The 27,352-nt window shown below is 42.4% G+C and overlaps 2 protein-coding genes across 2 annotated transcripts in view; one reads left to right on the forward strand and one right to left on the reverse strand.

Annotated features, from left to right (window-relative positions):
• Nucleotides 1-298: 298 nt before the first annotated feature.
• LOC115145819 (small ribosomal subunit protein eS6) lies at nt 299-3,787 on the reverse strand. The gene is made up of 6 exons (XM_029687364.2): nt 3,701-3,787; nt 2,822-2,953; nt 2,137-2,347; nt 1,457-1,603; nt 697-854; nt 299-429 (listed from the first exon to the last, which is right to left on the reverse strand). Exons 1-6 carry the CDS (start codon nt 3,704-3,706, stop codon nt 334-336), a joined length of 750 nt encoding a protein of 249 aa, XP_029543224.1. The 5' UTR covers nt 3,707-3,787; the 3' UTR covers nt 299-333.
• Nucleotides 3,788-16,272: 12,485 nt separating this feature from the next.
• LOC115145818 (tetraspanin-5-like) overlaps nt 16,273-27,352 on the forward strand; it is a 35,508-nt gene continuing 24,428 nt past the window's right edge. Inside the window, exons 1-3 of the mRNA XM_029687362.2 lie at nt 16,273-16,661; nt 21,438-21,488; nt 26,200-26,346. Coding sequence (XP_029543222.1) covers nt 16,578-16,661; nt 21,438-21,488; nt 26,200-26,346 — 282 coding nt within the window. The 5' untranslated portion in view covers nt 16,273-16,577. The remainder of the gene's footprint in view (nt 16,662-21,437; nt 21,489-26,199; nt 26,347-27,352) is intronic.

Genomic DNA, 27,352 nt, shown 5'->3' on the forward strand with positions numbered 1-27,352 from the left:
ACCCAAAAGATGGCCACAGTTGAATGAGAATCCACTCCAGATCATAGCAGTGGGTACCTACATTTATTTACGATTGCCCTTTGGTTTGCGGCAGTCATTAAAACATACCATCACAAGTCTTGTTCTCGACAGGCCTTTACAGATTAGATTTGAGCGTTCACCAATTATTTAGCAGTTTTGAGAGCCATGGAGCCTCTTAGGGATGTGACTGATCACTAGAAATACAATCAGGATGCGTTTCAGGCATGGACATTCTTTTTGATCTATGGAACACTGAGTAAAGACACCAGAAGCAGAATTTCAGCAAAACATTTTTTAATTCAATTCCACATTTCACTTCTGGCTGGACTCAGATTTGGATGTGGAGGCCCTAAGGGAGGAGAGACGGCGCCTTTTGGCGATTTGTTCCTGGCGCTTCTCCTTAGCCTCCTACAAACAAACGAGATGTGTTAGTCTTCCTACGGACTAAAAGTTATTCAATGGCAATGTTGCCGTCTTCATGGGTGATATTATACCTATGGACATTTCAATTGTAATATTTTAACCATTTTATGAATCAACTTGCAACCATATCAACTCGCTTGCAATTGTAGGAATAAAATGAATGGATTCACAACATTCAGGGCAATTCATTACACATTAGAACAGATAATGATTAATATTACAGCTAAATGCCTTAGGTCTCCCTTTCCATACCTTCATCCTCTTGGCCAGCAGCTTGGCGTATTCGGAAGCCTCCTCCTTGTTCTTCTGGGTGCGCTGTTTCTTCAGGGCAATGCGGCGGCGCTTGTGCTGGAGCACACGGGGTGTCACCAACCTCTGAATCCTGGGAGCCTTGGTCCTGGGCTTCTTACCTTCAAAAGGTGTGGGAGGAGAGGTGTTACCAGTGGAATTTACTACAAAGCATGAACAAGGGAAAAATAGTTATGGGTTTCTATGTTTATGAAATGTCTGTCCAGATTAGCGATTGAGAGTTGTAGCTGTTATTCAGTCTAGCCAGTATTCCCAAATGTTGAATAGTTTGGGAATGTTTGACCATTTTGTGCGTGTCAACTCATTTGGCCAACCAACGTTCACATATGACAGACAAAACGTCCCATTAATTTCTAATATGTCCCACACAAAATTACAAGTTAACTCAAATCAGATTTTAGACAATACACTTATTGAATAGCGACTTATTGGGAGAGCATTGCAGTTCAACCAGCCATGGTCAGAGGGTAAGGTTGCATCTAGCAAAGCAGCTCTGCAGTTTCTGTGGCACAACACTGTCCCCCCTTAGAGACTACAGACCAGCCAGAAAGGGTCTACTGGTGTGCCAGACAACTTTCACACAATTTGGCAAGGAGAAATAATAGAAGTTAAAAATAAAAATCACAGTCAAGAGTTTATGAGCACCAATGAGTTTACCGACCCATTCATTAACAGAACCACTTAGAAGCGGTGCTGGCCTCACCTTCTTTAGTCAGTGGTCTCCTCACAACGTACTGCCTGACATCGTCCTCCTTGGCCAGGTTGAAGAGCTTGCGGATCTTGCTGGCCCTCTTGGGTCCCAAGCGGCGGGGCACGGTGCTGTCGGTCAGGCCGGGGATGTCCTTCTCGCCTGGGATATGGAGGAAAAAATGTATAGCCACTAGATTCAAAACAGTCTATACAGAGTCACCACCCCAATGGTTAACCACATCAAAGCGCTGGCAGCGGAAGCAGACCAGCATTGATGATGTTCAAGTAAGTTTCAATGGTAAATAGTCGTGAAACATGCACATGTCATTTTTCTTATTATGTTTTGTCTTTTTGTATAAGGTATATTTTATGTGTGATGCAGGACTCATCTGTAAAAAAATGTTTTTTAAATCAATAAAAATACAGGCCCTAGTCTCAGTAGGACTTCCCTGTCAAAATAAAAAGGTTTAATAAAAAACATATAACCTTCAAAACAACCAAATATTAAACAGGGAAAGGCTTGGGAGAGCATTGCAGTTCAACCAGCCATGGTCAGAGGGTCAGGTTGCATCTGGTAAAGCAGCTCTGCAGTTTCTGTAGCACAACACTGTCCCCCCTTTTAGGCTAGACCAGCCAGAAAGGGTCTACTAAGGTGTGCCAGAGCAAGTGGTTACCATTATTATAACTCCATACCTTTCTTGATGATAACCAAGTTCAGCACACTGAGGTTGGCATCAACGATGCAGCCACGGACAGACTTGCGTTTGCGCTCTCCTGTCCTACGGGGGCGGTAACAGGAATGGCCCTTGGCAAGCAACAAGCGCACACGGCCGTGGGTCAGCACACCCTGCTTCATGGGGAAGCCCTGCTTGTCATTACCTCCGCTGATGCGCACCATGTAGCCCTGGGAGAGATGTGCCAAAATTAAGAAAAACGTGTTCTGTACAAGGACCTGTTCATCGCACAACAGTTAGACATTTGTTTAGTGGAATTTAATAGGCAAAGGCTTGGGAGAGCAATGCAGTTCAACCAGCCATGGTCAGAGGGTCAGGTTGCATCTGGTAAAGCAGCTCTGCAGTTTCTGTGGCACAACACTGTCCCCCCTTTGAGGCTAGACAAGCCAGAAAGGGTCTACTAAGGTGTGCAAGATCATGTTGAGTTGAACTGAGTTGAACAACATTGAGTTGAACTGTTTCAAGACACTAGGATCCAAGGCATTAAGTTGACTATTCCAAAATTACCCAGTTAGTCAATGAACTTGACATAAAGTGAAGATCACAATCACTAGCTTGGGACTAATTAATTGAACTATATATATTTTTTTAAATAACCAGAAGGACCTGAAAACTGAGTAGCTTTCTTAGGGTCCACAGCTTACCTTCCACTCATCTCCCAGGGGATCAGCAGCCACCTCTGTTGCCATACGCTTCTCATAGAAGGTTCGCAGCTTGCGCTCATCATCAACTTCAATGAGCTTCTGACAGCCAGTGGCAGGAAACGAGATATTCAGCTGAGAGACAGACATACAGATCAGTGCTTGTAGATTGACCAGATGTAGCAAGCTTTCCTAGTTGAGGACCTAGACGATCACCTTGCACCTAAGCTACCCATCCATAGCAAATTTAGATGAGTCGAATAATGAACTACTACCTAACCACATGCCCGTATGGCGAGACCTGTGAATTGAGTTCAACATGATGCAGCTGTAAACGGGATGCGGGCAATTGGCAGATACTAGCATGTTGGCTAGTTAATGCAATTGGTTTAACTCTTGTTAGCTAGTTTCCTAGAAACAAGATTAGTTATACAGAGAAATTAATTCTGCAGCTACACTATTTGGAACGATCAAATGACACGTAGTTAAGTGATGTTGGAAGCTAGCTGGCTGGAAGTGGCCTTGAGGGTGACTATGTTGCAACTAACAAACTTGCAACGGATTCGCGAAATATGGACGTGAACAAACCCACACCAAGGATAATATTCGTATCCCCCCACCCATGAACAGAAGATACTTTGTTGCCGTTATATGAATGACGCCAGGCAAACATGCATGCACACGGACATATTCTCAGGTTCATGTACTAACGTTGTCAGCCATAGCTAGCTAGCTAACAAAATCAATATGCATCCTAAAAGACGATGCAATATCTGACTAAACGAGATACGGATTTATAATATTTGAATGGACTACTTCAATTCGGCCTGGACATTAACAGTGAGAGATTTGTTATTTCGAACATTAGTTGACTTCTCTTACCTTCATTTTCTAAAACTGACTCGACGACAGCCTGCCACCGAAAAGAGACCGGATGTTCGCTTCGCAGTCTCACATAGGCAACATAGGCTATCGCGATAACACGTGATGAAGTTACAACGTTGCGTTTTTCTCATATGAATAATTTTTTATTATTACTTTTATCTCACCTTTATTTAACCAGGTAGGCTAGTTGAGAATAAGTTCTCATTTACAACTGCGACCTGGCCAAGACAAAGCAAAGCAGTGCGACACAAACAACAACACAGAGTTACACATGGAATAAACAAGCCTACAATAATACAAAAAGAAACACACAAAGTCTATATACAGTTTGTGCAAATGGCGTGCGGAGGTAAGGCAATAACTAGGCCTTAGTAGCGAAGAAATTACAATTGAGCAAATTAACACTGGAGTGGTAGATGCGCAGATGGTGATGTGCAAGAGGAAATACTGGTGTGCAAAAGAGCAGAAAAGTAAATAAAAACAATATGGGGATGAGGTAGGTGGATTGGATGGGCTATTTTACAGATGGGCTATGTACAGCAGCAGCGATCGGTTAGCTGCTCAGATAGATGATGTTTAAAGTTAGTGAGGGAAAATAAGTCTCCAGCTTCAGTGATTTTTGCAATTCGTTCCAGTCATTGGCAGTAGAGAACTGGAAGGAAAGGCATCCAAAGAGGTGTTGGTTTTGGGGATAACCAGTGAGATATACCTGCTAGAGCGGGTGCTTCGTGTGGGTGTTGTTATCGAGACCAGTGAGCTGAGATAAGACAGAGCTTTACCTTGCAAAGACTAAAAGATGATTCATCAGCATTTTAAACTGCATGCATAAATGTAATGGAAACATTCAGTTTAATACTCCTAAATGAAACATGTAAATATACAACTAAATCCTCCATGAACCTTGTCTCTAATAATAACACTTTTTAACCAGGCAAGTCAGTTAAGAACAAATTCTTATTTAATGACAGCCTTCCCCAGCCAAACCTGGTCCAATTGTGCACCACCCTACGGGACTCCCAATCATGGCCAGATGTGATTCAGCCTGGATTTGAACCAGTGATTGTAGTGATGCCTCTTGCATTGAGATGTAGGGCCTTAGACCAATGCACCACTCAGGAGCACATCAGAAACAAGGTCTTCATCTTTCTTTATTGTCAACTATAGGCCTTTCAATATACTGAAATTCACTTTTTTTGTCTGTCTGGAAAAGTATACTTCTGCATCATCATGCATGTGTTACAATTTGTTGCTGTATTCAAGAGTAGGCCTACCAGAGATTAAACCACACTTCAGTGCCAGAAACATGGAGGGAAAGGTAGATTTATGGAGTAATGGGGTGGAAGAGCCAAGATTAAGTGAAATGCTAAGGAAATCTTCAAGGGATTTAGTATTTAATTATGTATTCCATTTCCTTCGGAAGACGAGAATAATGGGTAGAATTTAGACATTCCCTGTCTCTGGTCAACACTCCAGTCCAGTTGGTGGCGGTAATGCACCTCGAAGTTGATTGCCAAAATCCACAGAAGAAGAAGAATTACAGCAAATTCAATTGTAGACCAGTTAGCGAAAGAGCTTTGAAACAAGATATAATTGATATTAATGTTCCACTGAGTAGAGGTGAGGCCAAATGTTAGATCAGAGCCATTTTGATATATGTGTGGCAGAAAAGATGGGACTCTGAGCCCAAGCACCAGCATTTATATGCCCTCCAAAGAAAGGTTGTGGACCAAGATTCAAAGGTCAGATTAGGAAGGAAGAGGTGGTGTTTGCTCAATTGTGCTTAGGACATTGCACATTGAACTCGTCATTACATCTGGTTGGCAAGCATGTGAATGGTTTGTGTCTGGACTGTATGGTCCATGAAACGGTGGAGCATGTTGTTATTAGTTGTTATATTGTTGTAAGTATGTTGAAGAGAGAGAAAGATCGAAGTGTAGTGTCATTGAGGTTGGACTGGGGTGGGGGGATTTGAATGTGATTTGGGGATTGGGGAGGGTCTAGTTAGTTACTTTAAGGAGCAGTTCTCTCTCTCTGTGGGTCTAACCCCAATAAGTTCTGGAAAACAGTTAAAGACCTGGAGAATAAACCATTCTCACAGCTGCCCATGTCACTTAATGTTGATGATGTGGTTGGTACTGACAAGAAGCACATGGCTGAGCTCTTTAATCACCACTTCATCAAGTCAGGATTCCTATTTGACTCAGCCATGCCTCCTTGCCCGTCCAACATTTCCTCATCTCCCAACCCTTCTCCCTCTTTTTCCCTTGCCCGCTACAAAGGCAGTCAGTGAGTCTGTGCTAAAGGAGCTCCTGCAACTTTACCCCAAAAAACCATCTAGGTCAGATGTTTTAGACCCTTTCTTCTTTAAGGTTGCTGCCCCTATCATCGCCACACCTATCTCCAACCTTTTTAATCTGTTTCTCCTTTCTGGGGAGGTTCCCATTGCTTGGAAGGCAGCCACGGTCCGTCCTTTATTTAAAGGGGAAGATCAAGCTGATCCTAACTGTTATAGGCCTATTTCTATTTTACCCTGTTAATCAAAAGTGTTGGAAAAACTTGTCAATAATCAACTGACTGGCTTTCTTGATGTCTATAGTATTCTCTCTGGTATGCAATCTGGTTTCCGCTCAGGTTATGGATGTGTCACTGCAACCTTAAAGGTCCTCAATGATGTCACCATTGCCCTTGATTCTAAGCAATGTTGTGCTGCTATTTCTATTGACTTGGCCAAAGCTTTTGATACGGTAGACCATTCTATTCTTGTGGGCCGGCTAAGGAGTATTGGTGTCTCTGAGGGGTCTTTGGCCTGGTTTGCTAACTACCTTTGCAGTGTATAAAGTCAGAAAATATGCTGTCTCAGCCATTGACTGTCACCAAGGGAGTACCCCAAGGCTCAATCCTAGACCCACGCTCTTCTCAATTTACATCAATAACATAGCGCATGCAGTAGGAAGCTCTCTCATCCATTTATATACAGATGATACAGTCTTATACTCAGCTGGCCCCTAGCCAAATTTTGTGTTGAATGCTCCACAAACAAAGTTTTTTAGTGTCCTACAAGCTTTCTCTACCCTTAACCTTGTTTTGAACACCTCCAAAACATAGGCCATGTGGTTTGGTAAGAAGCATGTCCCTCTCCCCACAGGTGTGATTACTACCTCTGAGGGTTTAGAGCTTGAAGTAGTCACCTCATACAAGTACTTGGGAGTATGTCTAGATGGTATACTGTCATTCTCTCAGTACATGTCAAAGCTGCAGAATAAAGTTAAATCTAGACTTGGTTTCCTCTATCGTAATCGCTCCTCATTCACCCAAGCTGCCAAACTAACCCGGATTCAATTGACCATCCTACCCATGTTAGATTACGGAGACATAATTTATAGATCAAATCAAAATTAAATCAAATCAAATTGTAGTGGTCACATACACATGGTAAGCAGATGTTAATGCGAGTTTAGCCAAATGCTTGTGCTTCTAGTTCCGACTATGTAGTAATATCTAACAAGTAACCTAACAAATTCACAACAAATACCTTATACACACAAATACACACATATGTAAAGGGATGAATCGAGTATGTACATATAAATAGATGGATGAGCGATGGCGTGCGGCATAGGCAAGATGCAGTAGATGGTATAGAATACAGTATATGAGATGAGTAATGTAAGATAGGTAAACATTATTAAAGTGGCGTTATTTAAAGTGACTAGTGATACCTTTATTCCGTCAATTTATTTAAGTGGCCAGAGATTGAGTCTGTATGTTGACAGCAGCCTCTCTATGTTAGTGATGGCTGTTTAACAGTCTGATGGCCTTGAGATCGAAGCTGTTTGACAGTTTCTCTGTCCCAGCTTTGATGCACCTGTACCGACCTCACCTTCTGGATGATAGCGGGGTGAACAGACAGTAGCTCGGGTGGTTGTTGTCCTTGATGATCTTTTTGGCCTTCCTGTGACATCGGGTGCTATAGGTGTCCTGGAGGGCAGGTAGTTTGCCCCCTGTAATGCGTTGTGCAGTACCCTCTGGAGAGCCTTGTGGTTGAGAGTGGTGCAATTGCCGTACCAGGCGGTGATACAGCCCGGCAGGATGCTCTCGATTGTGCATCTGTAAAAGTTTGTGAGCGTTTTAGATGACAAGCCAAATTTCTTCAGCCTGCTGAGGTTGAAGAGGCGCTGTTGTGCCTTCTTCACCACGCTGTCTGTGTGGGAGGACCATTTCAGTTTGTCTGTGATGTGTAAGCCGAGGAACTTAAAACTTTCCACCTTCTCCACTACTGTCCCGTCGATGTGGACATGTGGGGGGGAGGTAGTCCACGATCTCCTTTGTTTTGTTGACATTGAGTGAGAGGTTATTTTCCTGACCCCACAGTCTGAGGGCCCTCACCTCCTCCCTGTAGGCCGTCTCGTCATTGTTGGTAATCAGGCCTACCACTGTAGTGTTGTCTGCGAACTTGATGATTGAGTTGGAAACGTGCATGGCCACGCAGTCATGGGTGAACAGGGAGTACAGGAGAGGGCTGAGAATAGACCCTTGTGGGGCCCCAGTGTTGAGGATCAGCGGGGTGGAGATGTTGTTTCCTTCCTTTACCACCTGGGGGAGGCCCATCAGAAAGTCCAGGACCCAGTTGCACAGGGCGGGGTCGAGACCCAGGGCCTCGAGCTTAATGGTGAGTTTGGAGGGTACTATGGTGTTAAATGCTGAGCTGTTGTCAATGAACAGCATTTTTACATAGGTATTCCTCTTGTCCAGATGGGATTGCATCGTCAGTGGACCTATTGGGGCAGTAAGCAAATTGGAGTGGGTCTAGGGTATCAGGTAGGGTGGAGGTGATATGATCCTTGACTAGCCTCTCAAAGCACTTCATGATGACAGAAGTGAGTGCAATGGGGCGATAGTCATTTGGTTCAGTTACCTTAGCTTTCTTGGGAACAGGAACAATGGTGGTCATCTTGAAGCATGTGGGGACAACAGACTGGGATAGGGATTGGTTGAATATATCTGTAAACACACCAGCCAGCTGGTCTGCGCATACTCTGAGGACACGGCTAGGGATGCCGTCTCGGCCGGCAGCCTTGCGAGGGTTAACACGTTTGAATGTTTTACTCACATTGGCCATGGAGAGAGAGAGCCCACAGGCTTTGGTAGTGGGCCATGTCAGTGGCACTGTATTGTCCTCAAAGCGAGCAAAGTTGTTTAATTTGTCTGGGAGCAAGACATCGATGTCCGCAACGGGGCTGGTTTTCTTTTTGAGCCTGTATCATAATTGCAAAAGGGTTTTCTAATGATCAATTAGCCTTTTAAAATGATAAACTTAGATTAGCTAACACAATGTGCCAATGGAACACAGGAGTGTGATGGTTGCTGATAATGGGCCTCTGTACGCCTATGTAGATATTCCATTACAAATCACATGTTTCAAGCTACAATAGTCATTTACAACATTAACTATGTCTACACTGTATTTCTGATAAGTTTGATGTTATTTTAATGGACAAAAAGAAAAGTGCTTTTCTTTCAAAAACAAGGACATTTCTAAGTGACCCCAAACTTTTGAACGGTAGTGTACAATGTGGAAAATACGCCCATCGTAAATATGGATATTTAGCACCCTAACAACCGTTCATTCGAATTTATAAATGCAACACATATTTACGCTTGTATGTCTTTGTTGTCTCTCTGTTGAAATCTCCTGTCCATCTGGGGAATAACAGAGTGGTGAGAGGAAATTGTTATTTCATCTTACTAGACTATTTATCTTCTTTATCTTCTTCACTCATTGAGAGTTCCTGACCATTTGTGACGTACTGTATTCAGCTCGTGCTGCTCGTATACTGGTCTGGTGGAGTCTAAACATTCTGTACCTTTCAGCTCAAGTGAATTAGATAATTATCGGCCCATCTCTAAGCTCTCCTGTTTGGCTAAAATTCTAGAGTCATTGGTGAATAGGCAACTACAATCTTTTTTAACTGTTAACAATACTCTTTCTAGTAATCAATCTGGCTTCAGACCTAAACACAGTACTATTACGGCCACTGCACGTGTTGTAAATGATATTACTAATGTCCTAGATAATAGAAAGTACTGTGCCGCCTTGTTCATACATTTATCTAAAGCTTTTGACACTGTAGACCATGCAAAACTTTTGGGTAAGCTGTCGTCAATAGGACTGGGATTGGATGCCTGTCGTTGTTTTCATGACTATCTAAAGGATAAGAGTCAGGCTGTTAGAGTCGACAGCATCCAGTCTGAGCCATTGGAGTTGGTTAAAGGGGTCCCACAAGGTTCTATTCTTGGTCCATTACTGTTCACTCTCTACATAAACAATATCGGTGATGAGATAAGAAAGTGTCAAATTAATTTATATGCTGATGACACTGTCATGTACTCTATCGCTTCAACGGCTGACCAAGCATTATCACCATGTGGAGACAGGTTTTTAATAGGTTAAAAAAGTTGGTTGAAAATACACTTGCACTTACGAGCTTAGATGGTCCTCGAATGAATCAGGTCTCTGCATATAAATACTTAGGGATATGGTTGGATGATAAACTGTCTTTTAAAATGCATATTAATTAACTTTGTAAACGGCTAAAAATCAAACTAGAATTCCTCTATAGAAACAGGACATGTTTGTCCTCTACAAATAGAAGACAAGTTGTGCAAGCTACTTTTATGTCTGTTATAGATTATGGGGATATTATTTACATGCATGATACGGCATCAACACTTAAATCGCTGGATGCTGCTTATCATTGCGCACTTAGGTTTATTACGGGTGCTAGCTACAGAACTCACCACTGTGTTTTATATCAAAATGTGGGTTGGACTTCGCTGTCCGTATAACGAGAACAACATGCTCTCGCGTTTGTCTATAAAGTACTTCTGAATAAGCTACCTTCTTATTAAGGTATAACTTGTCTCCGGCTGGAGCAGCCTTGTACTTTTTTAACTGTCAAATAAATTCAATCAATCAATCTCTCCAGCCAATACCCACATCAAATCAATGCCTTTAAACCCATGAGAAGGAGTGTACAAGTGCATACTTTTGGAAAAGTGTGGAGAATTGGGATGCAACCCATCGCCACTCTTGTTAAATAGAAATGTACTAATACTTTTTTGCTTAATATTTTCCCTTCTAGTGTCAGTTCTTAGAAATGCAGCTCTGTTAGAAATGACAGAGGCTGATGTAGAGAAACCCATTCAAAATTGGCTCTTGCTGAGCCAAGACAGAGCAAATTTTAATTTAACCGTTATTTAACAAGGTAAGTCAGTTAAGAACACATTTTTATGTACATTGATGGCCTACCAAAAGGCAAAAGGCCTTCTGCGGTGATGGGTGCTGGGATTAAAAATACAAATAAATTAAATAAAAATATAGGACAAAACACACATCACAACAAGAGAGACAACACAACACTACATAAAGAGAGACCTACGATGACAACATAGCATGGCAGCAACACAACATGACAACAATATGGTAGAAACACAACATGGCACCAGCACATAACATGGTACAAACATTGTTGAGCACAGACAACAGCACAAAGGGCAAGAAGGTAGAGACAACAATACATCACGCAAAGCAGCAACAACTGTCAGTAAGACTGTCCGTGATTGAGTCTTTGAATGAAGAGATTGAGATAAAACTGTCAAGTTGGAGTGTTTGTTGCAGCTCGTTCCAGTCGTTAGCTGCAGCGAACTGAAAAGTGAAGCGACCCAGGGATGTGTGTGCTTTGGGAACCTTTAACAGAATGTGACTTGCAGAACGGTGGAGGGTGAGGGCTGCAGTAGATATCTCAGATAGGGGGGAGTGAGGCCGAAGAGGACAATTGCACATAGCACATCACCCACCTTGCAATCTGAGCAGAGGGAATACAGTACCTGGATGTTTTATGTAATTTTATGAGGCATGTCTCACCTTGTTTGAAAGTAGCCTAACCAAAATCCGCGGCTAAACATTTCCTCATTAACATTATGACATTGAAACCAGCATTTTCTCTTGTTCTGTTGGTTTTCAAATCAACTTTATTTTCGATGCCCAGAAGCCAGACACACAATCCTAATCATATTATCAGCCCATGCTAGTTGTTAGATCTTATCTCTCACGAATATTTGTATCCCTGTCACATGAAACCACTTGCATTTGAGGCGACCGTGCGCTTTGGGAGAACAGAACGTGTTTTCCCGCCTGTTGCATTTTTTGAACATCCGCGTGTACAGCCAACTGCGGTGTGCGATTGCTGCATTTATGTGAATAAATAATAGTCAATATTTTAACTAAAAGTTTTGATCTGTTGTATCTGCCTCGTGGGCGTGGCCTTTTAATTACAGGGTTTCTATGAATTTTGTATATATCGTCCCAGAACTGACCCAGTCTGTTTTGAACAGCCCATTACATTTTTTTTGTTATCATCGCGGGATGGATGCCTATAATTTCGAGACCTATATTTAATAACTACATTAAACAATCTATTGTTGACTGCGTCATTGGGCTCAAATGTAATTTTTTTTGTAAATATATTAATCACATATTCACTGCTCTTAGCCTATAATAAAACCTTAATTCAATTTTTATCGAACCAACTGCACAGGCTATATTTTTGTTAAATCTGATGTTTCTGTTTCTTGTTTCTCTCTTCTGTGCTGTAGTCCTTAAGAACTTGCAGTTGCGGTTCTAGCTTGTTTGGCTCCCCAAGCGCACCATTCTGCACGAACTAATTTTTATTCAGACATTTGGAACACAAATAAATAATCATAACATTTAAAACTATATAAATCTAAATATATATAAAATAAGACTCATAAATATCAAAACTAATATTAACAAAGACAAATAGAAACAAATTGTAGTATAGAAATACAAAAAAAGATCATTATTATTATACACAATTACGAACAAAAAACACAAAACTAAATTGCACAAATCCTATATCACACAAATAGAACACACTTAAGAGAACTTGATTATTACACCATTGCACACAAGAAACACTAAATTGTACAACTGCCATCTAAACCCTGACATTTCTTTCCTTCTTTGATGCAAAGCCATCAATTACATCCTCATAAGAAATCTGCCCAGCAATTGCATGGTTAATACTGATGACTGCAAGGCAACTAAGGCTTTCCTGTGACATGGTGGACCTCAGGTAGGATTTGATGAGCTTCAGCTTTGAAAACCTTCTCTCTACTTCGGCTAAAGTCACTGGAAGAGTAAGACCAATTCTGAGAGCAGTCCACAAAATGTGGATACATTTCTGAGAGCTCCCTTTGGTGTATAAATATCAGCAGCTCAAGCAGGGCCATGGTTGTTACCCAGAGCGAACTCAGATGCGGAAGCAGGGATGAATGAACCAGAAATGTTTATTGTACACAGAGAGATATGGAGTGCAGAACCGGGGTAGCTCAGATGAGTTGCAGAAAAACCCAAAGGCTAGAGTGAGGTTAGAGTTGACTGAGTTGAACAAGGTAAATCTGTCCTGAGGGGAATCCAAGGTGGTGGTGGTGAGTGAAATCCAGAGCAAGGTGGTAGGGTGGTACAGGAGCCAGAGACAAAGCGGTAACTGCAATGAGAGGACAAAATGGTGTGAGGCAGGGAAACAAGCACAGCAGAGCAACAGGAGCTTGGTAATGACCAAAAGGCTAGGATAATAACTGACTGAGCAGAGATTACTATCTGGCAGAGTGGAAGTGGCAGGAATGAGTATTTGTAGAGTTCTTGATTTATGGAAGGAGTTGCAGCTGATAGGGATCTGCTCTGACTCCAGCACACCTGTCTCCAATCACACAATTAAACAGAGAGGGAGAGAGAGAGTGTACAGGGGGAGAACTGCAGCTTAAGAAGACACCGGACGAACACCAGAGGGCGTAGCCAGAGCAGATGTGACAATGGTCTTCGATGGCAAGTCAGGTTGTCACGACTTCCGCCGAAGTTGGCTTTCCGATCACTGTACTTGTACACAGCCAATCTGTTAATAGCACACCTGACTACCTCATCCCCATATTATTACTTAGTATCTCTGCTTGCACATCATCATCTGCACATATTTCACTCCAGTATTAATGCTAAATTGTCATTCTAATCACAACTGACAACTGTGTGGCTGACATCTGAGGTGCAATCTAGAATAATTGAGAAACATTTTGCCAGCTTGATGTTATTCATCATCTTGAAATGACCTTGCTGCTCAACAAATCAATGAGTTCATTCTGTATTTGGTGGCCGAGGTAGCTGGTGGTGTGACTCCAGGTCCCTTTTTGGACACAGTTTCTGGTGCTCTTTCATGACTGGATCAAATTGTGCCATCAGTTCAGCATTTTTTAGGAAATTTCCATTTGATGGAGAGTACAGTGTTTCTGTGTGTCCCCTTAGTGCCAGAGACTGCACAATAGCTGTCAGACGTGTCAACACTTCTCTCCATCTTATCCTCTCAGTCTCCATAAGTGCCATCTCATGCTCATAAATTGTTTTCCCTTTTTTGATCCTCATTGCCAGTTCTTTCCATGTTTTCATGCTGTCGTGTGAAGTCAGCAAAGAACTTGCATGTTACCAGTCTGTCAGTCCTGATTTGCTAAATTCCTTCTTAGAAAAGAGGCTGTTATTTCTTTCAGAATACACCAACCACTCACCAATGTCTTCCTGAAATACTGGTGGTGGCAACTTCCTCCATCACTCTCATTCCTTAGGAAAACAAAGTTTGGTGTGCCTCACTTGGTCCTCTGCAAACTAGTTGTGTCCGAATTCTATCAGTCAATACTGAAGGCCAGACAGCAGGGTCTGTAGACAGTGGTTCATCCTCAGCAGCAGGATTTGGTGAGGATGATGCTACAGGCATTTCTAATGGAGAGCACATGGGCATTAGTTTACGCATGTTATTCACAGCATTTATAATGGTGGAACATCCCACACATACTCAGTAATAATAAAATCATCAGATTAGCCCCTCATCCGCAGATCCTCACAAGGCCCCCCCTATTTCTTTCAGCGACACCACTTACTTCTTTTTCTCCTGTGAATGATGGGGATGGGGGCCCGTTCGGGTGTCTGAATTTCATTAAACAAAAATTATTCGTCCAGTTCAAGGTGAGTAATCACTGTTCTGATTTCCAGAAGATCTTTTCGGTCATAAGAGAAGGTAGCAGCAATATGATGTAGAAAATAAGTTTTAAAAAATGTGAAAAAACTAACAAAATAGCATGGTTGGTTAAGAGCTCATAAAACGGCAGCCATCTCCATCTTTCTAAGTAAGTAGAGCGTCTATGATTGAGTCTTTGAATGAAGAGATTGAGAGAAAACTGTCCAGTTTGAGTGTTTGTTGCAGCTCGTTCCAGTCGCTAGCTGCAGCGAACTGAAAAGACTACTCCCAAGGATGTGTGTGCTTTGGGGACTGGCAGAACGGGTGTTGTATGTGAAGGATGACGGCTGAAGTAGATATCTCAGATAGGGGGAGTGAGGCCTAAGCGGGTTTTATAAATAAGCATCAGCCAGCGAGTCTTGCGATGGATATATAGAGATGACCAGTTTACAGAGGAGTATAGTGCAGTGATGTGCAGTGGTAGCAAATCTGATGGCTGAATGATAAAGAACATCTAGCTGCTCGAGAGCACATTTACCTGCCGATCTATAAATTATGTCTCCGTAATCTAGCATGGGTAGGATGGTCATCTGAATCAGGGTTAGTTTGGCAGCTGGGGTGAAAGAGGAGCGATTACGATAAAGGAAACCAAGTCTAGATTTAACTTTAGTCTGCAGCTTTGATATGTGCTGAAAGAAGGACAGTATACTATCTAGCCATACTCTCAAATACTTGTATGAGGTGACTACCTCAAGCTCTAAACCCTCAGGAGGTAGTAACCCATGGTGAGAGGGCATTCTTCTTACCAAACCACATTGGAGGTGTTCAGAACAAGGTTAAGGGCAGAGAAAGCTTGTAGGACACTAAGAAAGCTTTGTTGTATAGCGTTTAACACAAAATCTGGGGATAAAATCCGGACATAAATTTACACTTCCCCCCATTCACACGCTCACACACGTCCCCAAACAACAATTTGACAATTGTCCAGATTACATAGTTTCTAAACAATTAAACTAATTTAGTCCAGGAAAAAGGGGAAAAAAGAAGCGTTGATTAGGAGTGCTAGGGCGAATCTAGTTTTGCACACGCGCACTTCACAGAGTAAGCGTTCTCTTACGTAAATATGCAAATACCTGCTAGAACGCGCCAATAGGATCTCGCTAGATGGTGCTTGGCTCTGCCCCCCTCCTAATTGTTCTGCCAACAATGACTAATTTGTTCCCACTGGAAACGACAGGCTGTGATCTATCTTGGGTTAGTAATAAACATATTTGTTATAGATCTATTGTCTTGTTCAAAATAACTGGGAACTCGGGAAAATACGAGGTAAACTCATGACCTCAGTGAATTTCAGGTCGGAAAGTCGGAGCTCGAGAAAAAGGAATTCGATTTTCCCAGTGTATATATATATATATATATATATATATATATAGTGTATATAGTGTTGCAGGAAGTCCGTCCTAGTCATGACAGGAAAAACTCTCGTTGGTCGGCGGACACGTCTATCAAATAACAGCCATGTCTAGATCATGGGCTAGACTCGAATAACGAAAGGTTTTAATTTGGTCCGGTTTATATACTGTATGGTGGAAACATATATTTAGGATACGACCTTCTGTATTTGTTTTGAAGCAGATAGTTTGTGACTCTACGCATGTCAAAGAGGAAGCAAGATGTTGAACAATTGTCAGAACCGTTAACTGTGGGTTTTACGAAACGATCTGTCGAAATCAAACCAGATTGGATATGATTTAACCCTATTCTGGTGGGCGACATTTGTAAATACGAACCAAATGATGTCCGGAAAGCATTTCAAGGCTCATGAAGTCAGTTGCTGTATCAAATATTTCATATTTGGATTCAATATAATATTTTGGGTAAGTAAGTGTGCTAAATCACGTTTTCAGTGTCTATAATGGCTTTGTAGACTAGCCTACATCATATTGAAATGCTTTTTAACCTTGGCCTGCGTTTCATATATGGGGGCAAATGGGCAAGGAATTTGTGTTATTAATGTTTTTTATGTCTTACATCAAGGGATGCAATAAATAAGATAATTGAACGAATTGAAATCTGAATGCAGTGCACATTAGGTTATTGGTCGACCGTTATTAACGTTGAATAGGGGCTTTATCAGGAGACTAACGTACGGGACTCCAATAATAGCCGAATCGATGGTAGGTGCAGCAATGTTGAACTGAAATAGTAGAATTATGGTTTATTTTGACAAACGCGGGGTCCGGACCTATACAGACAGCTTTCCCCCTGCTGCTCGTTGTCATTATAAGTATCCATATGTGATTACGTCATACTGATATTTTTTTGGTCATTAAATCTGTAGGTCCTACTGCTCATGGCATTCCTTAAATGAAATGCAAGCTATAGCAGTTTACATCATATAACAATGAATTAGGGTTGCCAACTGTCTCGTATTAGCCGGGATGTCGTTTATACTGGGCGAAATTGGTTTGTCCTATATTCATCCAATCACAGTATAGCGTAAACGCGGCAATTCCTGCAAAGTAAGGTCTGTTGTTGTTCGGTCGATGTGGCATATCAAGGAAATATGGATAAACCTGCAAAAAATAAAAGCTGCAGCTACAACAAACAATGGGAAGCAAAAAAGAGGTGGGTTTAGCCCGCGTTATTCCGTCTTGTATTCTCAATTGGCCATGGAGGGGAGAATGACCTAACTCAGTATGCATCCACAGAAATGCACAAGAAGGCCACGCTAGCTAAAGGTGCTAGCAATATCGGTGCTGGCAATATGAGTATGACGCTGCTGAGATTTATCTGTGCTTTCTCCACAACGTGGGGTGTGTTTTTGACCAACTCATAAAAAAGCTGGAGGAATCAACGCTCTGCATCAGATGTTTACGAGGAAGTCTAAAAGTTCAAAATGAAGATGCTTCAGCGGAAACAGGACAGTTTTGTTTTTTTGGATCACAGACCAAGCAGCTGATGGACAAACAACTGTCAGCACAAAGGTCCAAGCATCAACAGGAAGTTCTATGACACTGTCATTACATACATTGACAAGTGGTTTGATTTCTCACCAGAATATGTAATGGTGAAACTGAAACCAATCGTCCTCTATGAGGAGCTCTCCTTCACTGACCTGGAGCAGGTGGTGGTTGCCCTCAAAATGACAGAGACAGTCAGTATGGACCAACTCTGAAGAGTTGTGTGCTAGCTGGGAGGAAATACAGAAAGACAGACAGGATACCAGAACATCCACCAGTGAGAAGTGGGTGGCAGTTTTCCAAAACCTAGGGGAAGCCAACTTGATCAACATGTTCAGGATTGTCTCATTTGTCCTCAGTGTGCCAGACTCAAATGCCTTTGTAGAGAGGATTTTTTCTCTGATGACCATTAAATGGTCTGACTCAAGAAACAGATGCAGCACAGAGCTGATCAAAAATGAACTTCAAACATCTGTGAACTGTGACTTGTCATGTCATGACTTCTCTCTGGCTATGCAAAGAGACAAAGGACTGCTTGAATCAGTCAAGAGCAGCAACAAATATCCATAGGAAAAGTAAACTTGGTGAGTGACTCATGCCCTTTCTTCCTGTTTTGCATTTGAATAGTAAAAAAAAAAATAGCTGTAAAGGTCCAAATTGTGATTTCTTTGATAATTTATTTGGAGGTTTATTCACATGAGTTTACATAATGATACAGTTTTAGTAAAGCTATTGAGTAAATGGAATATAAAAATGCTTTGCCTTAACAATTGAATAAGAATATGATATACACTGTATATTCATTCACACAACATACCCACACCGCCGTGGCACCGTGCACTGGCACGCCACATTTGATCCCTTATTTGGTAGTGAGAAAATTGGCAACATCACTGTCCATGACAATTATGTCAACATGCAGGCTATTGAGAAAAATAAGGACTTTATCAGATACAATGTTTCCTTCTGGCCGTACATCTAATCAATTGTCAGTAGGCTGTAGAATGCATGAACCGAGGCCTTGCCTCCAAATCTGTGAAAATGAATTGCATTCTCCACTGAACCCTATAGCCATACGTCATTGGGGCCTATATGAAATTATGGCCTAGAGTAGATATACACTCACCGGCCAGTTTATTAGGTACATCACCCCGTTCATGAAAATGGATTGCTCCTACAGACAGTGAGTCAAGTGGCCGTGGCTTGCTATATAAAGCAGGCAGACGGGTATCGAGGCATTCAGTTACTGTTGGATTGAACATTAGAATGGGCAGAACAAGCAACTTTGAGAGTGGTATGTCAATGCCAGGAGCTCTGGATCCAGTATTTAAGAAACGGCTGTCCTCCTGGGCTTTTCGCGCACAACAGTGTCTAGGGTTCACTGAGAATGCAGCGACAAACGAAAAACATCCAGTCAGCGGCAGTCCTGTGCGCAAAAACAGCTTGTTGATGAGAGAAGTTGAAGGAGACTGCAAACTAACCGGCGGGCCACAAACAGACAAATAACAGTGCAGTACAACAGTGGTGTGCAGAACGGCATCTCGGAACGCACTCTTCGATCCTTGTCACGGATGGGCTATTGCAGCAGACGACCACACCGGGGCTCCACTCCTATCAGCTAAAAACAAAAAGAAGCGAGTCCAGTGGGCACGCCATCACCAACACTGGACAATTGAGGAGTGGGAAAAACATTGCATGGTCCTATGAGTCGTGGTTTCTGTTGCGTCATGCTGATGGCAGAGTCAGGATTTGGTGTAAGTAGCATGATTCCATGGACCCATCCTGCCTGGTGTCAACGGCACAGGCTAGTGGTGGTGGTGTACCGCTGTCCAATCTGCAGCAACTGCATGATGCCATCGTGTCAGCACGCACCAACATCTCTGTGGAATGTTTCCGACTTGTAGAATCCATGCCCGGAAGAATTCTGGCTGATCTGGAGGCAACGGGGGTCCAACCCAGTACTAGATGGGTGTACCTAATAAACTGGCAGGTGAGTGTAGGTCGGCTACAGCGCAATATTTTCAACGTACATGTTTGCAACATGCAACATTTCAAATGTAATGTTAACATGTAATTACTCAAGTTGTAGCCTAAGTAGTCTACTGTCACAATACTCTATCATATTCATATTTTTCTCTACGGTAATTTCATTGTGCCTTCCTACCATGGCGGCAGGTTGCCTAGATGGACCAGTAACTGGAATATTGCTGGTTCAAGCAAAAAAGTGGCAACTGAACTGGAAGTATACTGGCAGGTACTATCAACTGCATTTGTGCATCTGAGCAAGGCATTTACACTTAAACTGCTCTCCAGCTCTGTGGCTGACACTGCACCTCTCAACATGTGTGTATATATACAGTATATGGGGGCAGGTTGAGATATACAGTATACACATTTCAGTTTCTTATGAAATGGACAATAGTGTATCTATTCTATTCAAATCTATCCTAAGGGACAATGTAATGTGGGAGCCAAAATTCATGATTGCCAAGTGACAATAGGTTGAGTGGCACTAAAGGATAAGGGGGCATGAATTACATCTACAGTATATCTAAAATAGATAAGAGTATACATGTAAATACAAATGTATTGACGTTGTAACACGTTATATCATTTTTACCATCAATACACTCCAAAAAGACCAGAAAGCAAATGCAGATATGGTGCATGCGACGTGTTTCGACTATGTCTTCTGAAGTGAACCATTATACATCGGATTGATTGTTTGAGTCGTACAGTATAGTCTGTGATATCTGTTGACACAGTGCCTACCATTTGTTGCCATTGTAAGATGTTGCCGTGCTGATTGATAGGTTAGATTCTACATTCAGTAGACTACTGACGGAATCCTTGTCTTTTCAAAAATAATACAAATCATTTTGGGCTAATTATTTATTTTCATGTACTGTAGATCCTCACATCTTGTACAGCATAACCTGACAGATGATGTGAACTACAGGTTAAACGTACACTACGGCACTCTAATACACTGTGAGGCAAATCTATTTGTTACAGATGGATGTGCCCTATATTAATTCATTTATGTTTGACTTTGCTGTAAGGATGTAGATCCATTGATATATCCATTGATATCACCAGACACAATTAAGCATAGTCCTGGACTAAAAAGCGCTTTCTATTTGGAGATTCTGGGCCAGTTTCCTGAATATATGCCTCTTTGACTAAGAATAATTTTCAATGGACAATCTCAATTTGAACATGGTTTTTAGTCCAGCACTAGGCTTAATCTGTATCAAGGAAACTGGCCCTTAGAGTGTTCTTTAGTCCAGAACTAGTCCAGGCCTAGTCGAGCCTGGTCTAAGATCTGTTTTCCCTCATCAATAGCTTTTAGGGGTGTTGGTAGTATGCATTGATGGAAATGCAGGAGGCTGTTGTTCTTTAATATTTTTGTTCACATTATTTCAGGGTTACACAATTTAGCATTTTAGTCCCACTCCATAGAGTTATGGCAGTTCTAAATTCCTGTCTGGAAAATTGCACGAATCCTCCTACATTTGAGAAATAATTGGTTGACGTTAACCTCAACAACATTCAGTACATTTCTCATATCTTGATGGTTGATTTAATGGTGGAATAATTTCCCTTAACCACAACTCAGTCGATAAGCCAGAGAGCATGTCTTTAGTTTTATATTAATAACTCATATCAAAAATACTTGTCTGTTCACAGTTACTTGGAGTGGCGTTCCTTGGCATAGGGCTTTGGGCATGGAGCGAGAAGGTGAGTCCAGCTGAGATCCCGGGGTGTCCTGTATCGTTAGATAACTAATTGTTTATTTATTTTTTATCTGTCGGCCCCAGCCGCAAACTCAGGCTCTGTGTGTAGTTAATCCGACCCTCTCTGCCTAGTCATCACCATTTTACCTGCTGTTGTTGTGTTAGCTGATTAGCTGTTGTTGTCTCACCTGTTGTTTTAGCTAGCTCTCCCAATCAACACCTGTGATTAGTTTATGCCTCGCTGTATGTCTCTCTCAAATGTCAATATGCCTTGTATACTGTTGTTCAGGTTAGTTATCATTGTTTTAGTTTACAATGGAGCCCCTAGTTCCACTCTTCATACCTCTGACACCTCCTTAGTCCCACCTCCCACACATGCGGTGACCTCAACCATTACAACCAGCATGTCCAGAGATGCAACCTCTCTTATCATCACCCAGTGCCTGGGCTTACCTCCGCTGTACCCACACCCCACCATACCCCTGTCTGCGCATTATGCCCTGAATATATTCTACCACGCCCAGAAACCTGCTCCTTTTATTCTTTGTCCCCAACGCTCTAGGCGACCAGTTTTGATAGGCTTTAGCCGCACCCTCATCCTACTCCTCCTCTGTTCCGCGGGTGATGTGGAGGTAAACCCAGGCCCTGCATGTCCCCAGGCACCCTCATTTGTTGACTTCTGTGATCGAAAAGCCTTGGTTTCATGCATGTCAACATCAGAAGCCTCCTCCCTAAGTTTGTTTTACTCACTGCTTTAGCACACTCTGCCAACCCTGATGTCCTTGCTGTGTCTGAATCCTGGCTTAGGAAGGCCACCAAAAATGCTGATATTTCCATACCCAACTATAACATTTTCCGTCAAGATAGAACTGCCAAAGGGGGAGGAGTTGCAGTCTACTGCAGAGATAGCCTGCAAAGTAATGTCATACTTTCCAGGTCCATACCCAAACAGTTCGGACTTCTAGTTTTAAAAATGAATCTCTCCAGAAATAAGTCTCTCACTGTTGCCGCCTGCTGCCAACCCCCCTCAGCTCCCAGCTGTGCCCTGGACACCATTTGTGAATTGATCGCCCCCTATCTAGCTTCAGAGTTTGTTCTGCTAGGTGACCTAAACTGGGATATGTTTAACACCCCGGCAGTCCTACAATCTAAGCTAGATGCCCTCAATCTCACACAAATCATCAAGGAACCCACCAGGTACAACCCTAAATCTGTAAACAAGGGCACCCTCATAGACGTTATCCTGACCAACTGGCCCTCCAAATACACCTCCGCTATCTTCAATAAGGATCTCAGCGATCAGTGCCTCATTGCCTGTATCCGCTATGGGTCCTTTAGTCAAACGACCACCCCTAATCACTGTCAAACGCTCCCTAAAACACTTCTGCGAGCAGGCCTTTCTAATCGACCTGGCCCGGGTATCCTGGAAGGACATTGACCTCATCCCGTCAGTTGAGGATGCCTGGTCATTCTTTAAAAGTAACTTCCTCACCATCTTAGATAAGCATGGTCCGTTCAAAAAATGCAGAACTAAGAACAGATATAGCCCCTGGTTCACTCCAGACCTGACTGCCCTCGACCAGCACAAAACATCCTGTGGCGGACTGCAATAGCATCGAATAGTCCCCGCGATATGCAATTGTTCAGGGAAGTCAGGAACCAATACACACAGTCAGTCAGGAAAGCAAAGGCCAGCTTTTTCAAGCAGAAATTTGCATCCTGTAGCTCTAACTCCAAAAAGTTCTGGGAAACTGTAAAGTCCATGGAGAACAAGAGCACCTCCTCCTAGCTGCCCACTGCACTGAGGCTAGGTAACACGGTCACCACCGATAAATCCATGATAATCTAAAACTTCAACAAGCATTTCTCAATGGCTGGCCATGCCTTCCTCCTGGCTACTCCAACCTCGGCCAACAGCTCCGCCCCCCCGCAGCTACTCGCCCAAGCCTCCCCAGCTTCTCCTTTACCCAAACCCAGATAGCAGATGTTCTGAAAGAGCTGCAAAACCTGGACCCGTACAAATAAGCTGGGCTTGACAATCTGGACCCTCTATTTCTGAAACTATCCGCCGCCAATGTCGCAACCCCTATTACCAGCATGTTCAACCTCTCTTTCATATCGTCTGAGATCCCCAAGGACTGGAAATTTGCCGCGGTCACCCCCCTCTTCAAAGGGGGAGACACCCTGGACCCAAACTGTTACAGACCTATATCCATCCTGCCCTGCCTATCTAAGGTCTTCAAAAGCCAAGTCAACAAACAGATCACTGACCATCTCGAATCCCACCGTACCTTCTCCGCTGTGCAATCTGGTTTCCGAGCCGGTCACGGGCGCACCTCAGCCACGCTCAAGGTACTAAACGATATCATAACCGCCATCGATAAAAGACAGTACTGTGCAGCCGTCTTCATCGACCTGGCCAAGGCTTTCGACTCTGTCAATCACCATATTCTTATCGACAGACTCAGTAGCCTCGGTTTTTCTAATGACTGCCTTGCCTGGTTCACCAACTACTTTGCAGACAGAGTTCAGTGTGTCAAATCGGAGGGCATGTTGTCCGGTCATCTGGCAGTCTCTATGGGGGTGCCACAGGGTTCAATTCTCGGGCCGACTCTTTTCTCTGTATATATCAATGATGTTGCTCTTGCTGCGGGCGATTCCCTGATCCACTTCTACGCAGACGACACCATTCGGTGTACTTCTGACCCTTCCTTGGACACTGTGCTATCTAACCTCCAAACGAGCTTCAATGCCATACAACACTCCTTCCGTGGCCTCCAACTGCTCTTAAAACGCTAGTAAAACCAAATGCATGCTTTTCAACCGTTCGCTGCCTGCACCCGCACGCCCGACTAGCATCACCACCCTGGATGGTTCCGACCTAGAATATGTGGACATCTATAAGTACCTAGGTGTCTGGCTAGACTGTAAACTCTCCTTCCAGACTCATATCAAACATCTCCAATCCAAAATCAAATTTAGAATCGTCTTTCTATTTCGCAACAAGCTTCCTTCACTCACGCCGCCAAACTTACCCTAGTAAAACTGACTATCCTACCGATCCTCGACTTCGGCGATGTCATCTACAAAATAGCTTCCAATACTCTACTCAGCAAACTGGATGCAGTTTATCACAGTGCCATCCGTTTTGTTACTAAAGCACCTTATACCACCCACCACTGCGACCTGTATGCTCTAGTCGGCTGGCCCTCGCTACATATTCGTCGCCAGACCCACTGGCTCCAGGTCATCTACAAGTCCATGCTAGGTAAAGCTCCGCCTTGTCTCAGTTCACTGGTCACGATGGCAACACCCACCCGTAGCACGCACTCCAGCAGGTGTATCTCACTGATCATCCCTAAAGCCAACACCTCATTTGGCCGCCTTTCCTTCTAGTTCTCTGCTGCCTGTGACTGGAACGAATTGCAAAAATCGCTGAAGTTGGAGACTTTTATCTCCCCCACCAACTTTAAACATCTGATATCTGAGCAGCTAACCGATCGCTGCAGCTGTACATAGTCCATTGGTAAATAGCCCACCCAATTTACCTACCTCACCCCCATACTGTTTTCATTTTATGTACTTTTTTGCTCTTTTGCACACCAGTATCTCTACCTGCACATGACCATATGATCATTTATCACTCCAGTGTTAATCTGCTAAATTGTAATTATTCGCCTACCTCCTCATGCCTTTTACACACTATGTATATAGACTCTTTTTTGTTCTTTTTTTGTTGTTCTACTGTGTTATTGACTTGTTTATTGTTTACTCCATGTGTAACTCTGTGTTGTTGTCTGTTCACACTGCTATGCCTTATCTTGGCCAGGTCGCAGTTGTAAATGAGAACTTGTTCTCAACTAGACTACCTGGTTAAATAAAGGTGAAATAAAAAAATTATCTGCTAGCTGACTGCTCAAAGAATTTGTAACACTTTCAAGTGTCTGCAGGTATAGTGCATTATAATGCACTTATAATGCATTGTAAAACTTTTTGAGTATAATGTCTTATAATTAATTAATAGTGATCCACACTACATACCAGCCAATTTGAAATGTCGACATTTCAACATTATAAGCCTGTTTATAAGACATTATAAAGGCTCATATACATGCTTATAACAAGTTATAAAGCATTATGCTTGCAGGCTTTAAGTAAAGTGTTACTGAAGAGATCCTAGTGTTATTTATTATTTCTGTTCTACCAATAAAGAAGTATCATATGTCATATTAATAGATCACAGGTTTATAAGTCTATGACGAGACTGACCCATGTTGAATAGTGTTCCACACCCATCTGCCCTGCATGTGATTTATTTCTGTTAAAATAAAAAAAACACTGGAGTTTTCCAGTGGGAAGCATGACTTCACAATGACTCCTGAATGGATTGGACACATTCACAGGTTCATTTGTATTTATTAGGGATCCCAATTTTTTCATTGTGTTTGCTCCTCTTTTGGCTTATATTTCTAAGCTGTCATGAAGGCGGTGTGTATGTGCATGCATATATGTGTGTGCGTGTACATATCCGGGCGTGGATTTGTGCGTGCGTGCATGTGTGAGCCCTTGTACAATATACTGTATGCTTGTGTCTTTGTCATGAGAGTCCTAGAGTGCAATCATTTTAGTATTTCCAATAAGGTCTCCATTGCTCAAGTTTTGTGTTTCAAACTCTATAAAACAGTTGACATGATTGACTCTCTCTTCCCCCCCAGGGTGTGCTCTCCAACATCTCATCCATCACAGACCTGGGGGGCTTTGACCCCGTCTGGCTCTTCCTGGTGGTGGGAGGAGTTATGTTTATCCTTGGCTTTGCTGGTTGTATCGGAGCACTGAGGGAGAACTCTTTCCTTCTCAAGTTTGTATGTTCACCTTTTTATTTGAGAGCATTATATTTTACATTGATATGACATAACATTGGAAGTATTTTTCATCCCCCTGTCAATACTTAACCCTACCCTACCAAGCAATTATAGGGCCACTCCAATGTGTGTACTAAACCACAGCTTTGAGCAAGTGTGTGTTTTTTGTTGTTTGGACTGGTGAATTATTGCTCACAATTATGTCTTAATGACTTCTTTATTACATTGTGATGTATTTTATGAAGTCATGGTTATGTCAGTTTGTATAAGGGCGTTTTGTTAACATCTTTTTAACATCCAGAAAATAATGTCTTTATCAGGTTGTAATATCAACCAAAATATGACCTCTTTCCCATGACTTCTTGATGTCGTCATGAAAGAGACCTTGGGTAACAGAGACCATTTGGCTGTAATCTGGTTATATGATGACTTCTCAACCAGAAAACCAGTTTAACAACCAGAAACATTTTCCCCCCTGGGGATTGGTGGGCCTTTGATAGAAATTAGGTACACTCTTAGAAAAAAGGTGTTATCTAGAACCTAAAAGGGTTCTTCGGCTGTCCCCATAGGAGAACAATTTGAATAACTATTTTTGGTTCCAGGTAGAACCCTTTTGGTTTCCAGGTAGAACCATTTCCACAGAGGATTTTACATGGAACTCAAAAGGCTTCTACCTGAAACCAAACATGTTTATCCTATGGGGACAGCCGAAGAACCCTTTCGGAAGTCTTTTTTCAAAGAGTGTAGATGAAAGGGGGTTTTAGGTTTATGACAAAAAGCTTTATATTGAGTCTTATAAACCAAGTCAACATCTTAGAAGGGCTCTATTATAAAATGTCAATGGAATGTTGAATGGATTGTTATCTCTTGAACTGGGTGATGGAGGGGGTAGCTGAAAGTAGAAAGCTTGAAAACAACAAGTGATTACTAATGTGTTTGCATAATATATTTGGCTGGAAGTGTTGATTAGTTCAGTTTTTTTTAAAGTTCAGTTGCTTTATCTACA

The sequence above is a fragment of the Oncorhynchus nerka genome, linkage group LG18 (assembly GCF_034236695.1).
Source record: "Oncorhynchus nerka isolate Pitt River linkage group LG18, Oner_Uvic_2.0, whole genome shotgun sequence".
In the NCBI taxonomy this organism is placed as follows: domain Eukaryota; kingdom Metazoa; phylum Chordata; class Actinopteri; order Salmoniformes; family Salmonidae; genus Oncorhynchus; species Oncorhynchus nerka.

Excerpts from the sequence above, each read along its gene's own strand:
- LOC115145819 (XM_029687364.2), bottom strand. Across the intron at positions 2,348-2,821 it reads CCCTGGGAGATGAGTGGAAG|GGCTACATGGTGCGCATCAG; the intron begins GTAAGCTGTGGA and ends CATCTCTCCCAG. Across the intron at positions 1,604-2,136 it reads CTTGGTTATCATCAAGAAAG|GCGAGAAGGACATCCCCGGC; the intron begins GTATGGAGTTAT and ends TCCATATCCCAG.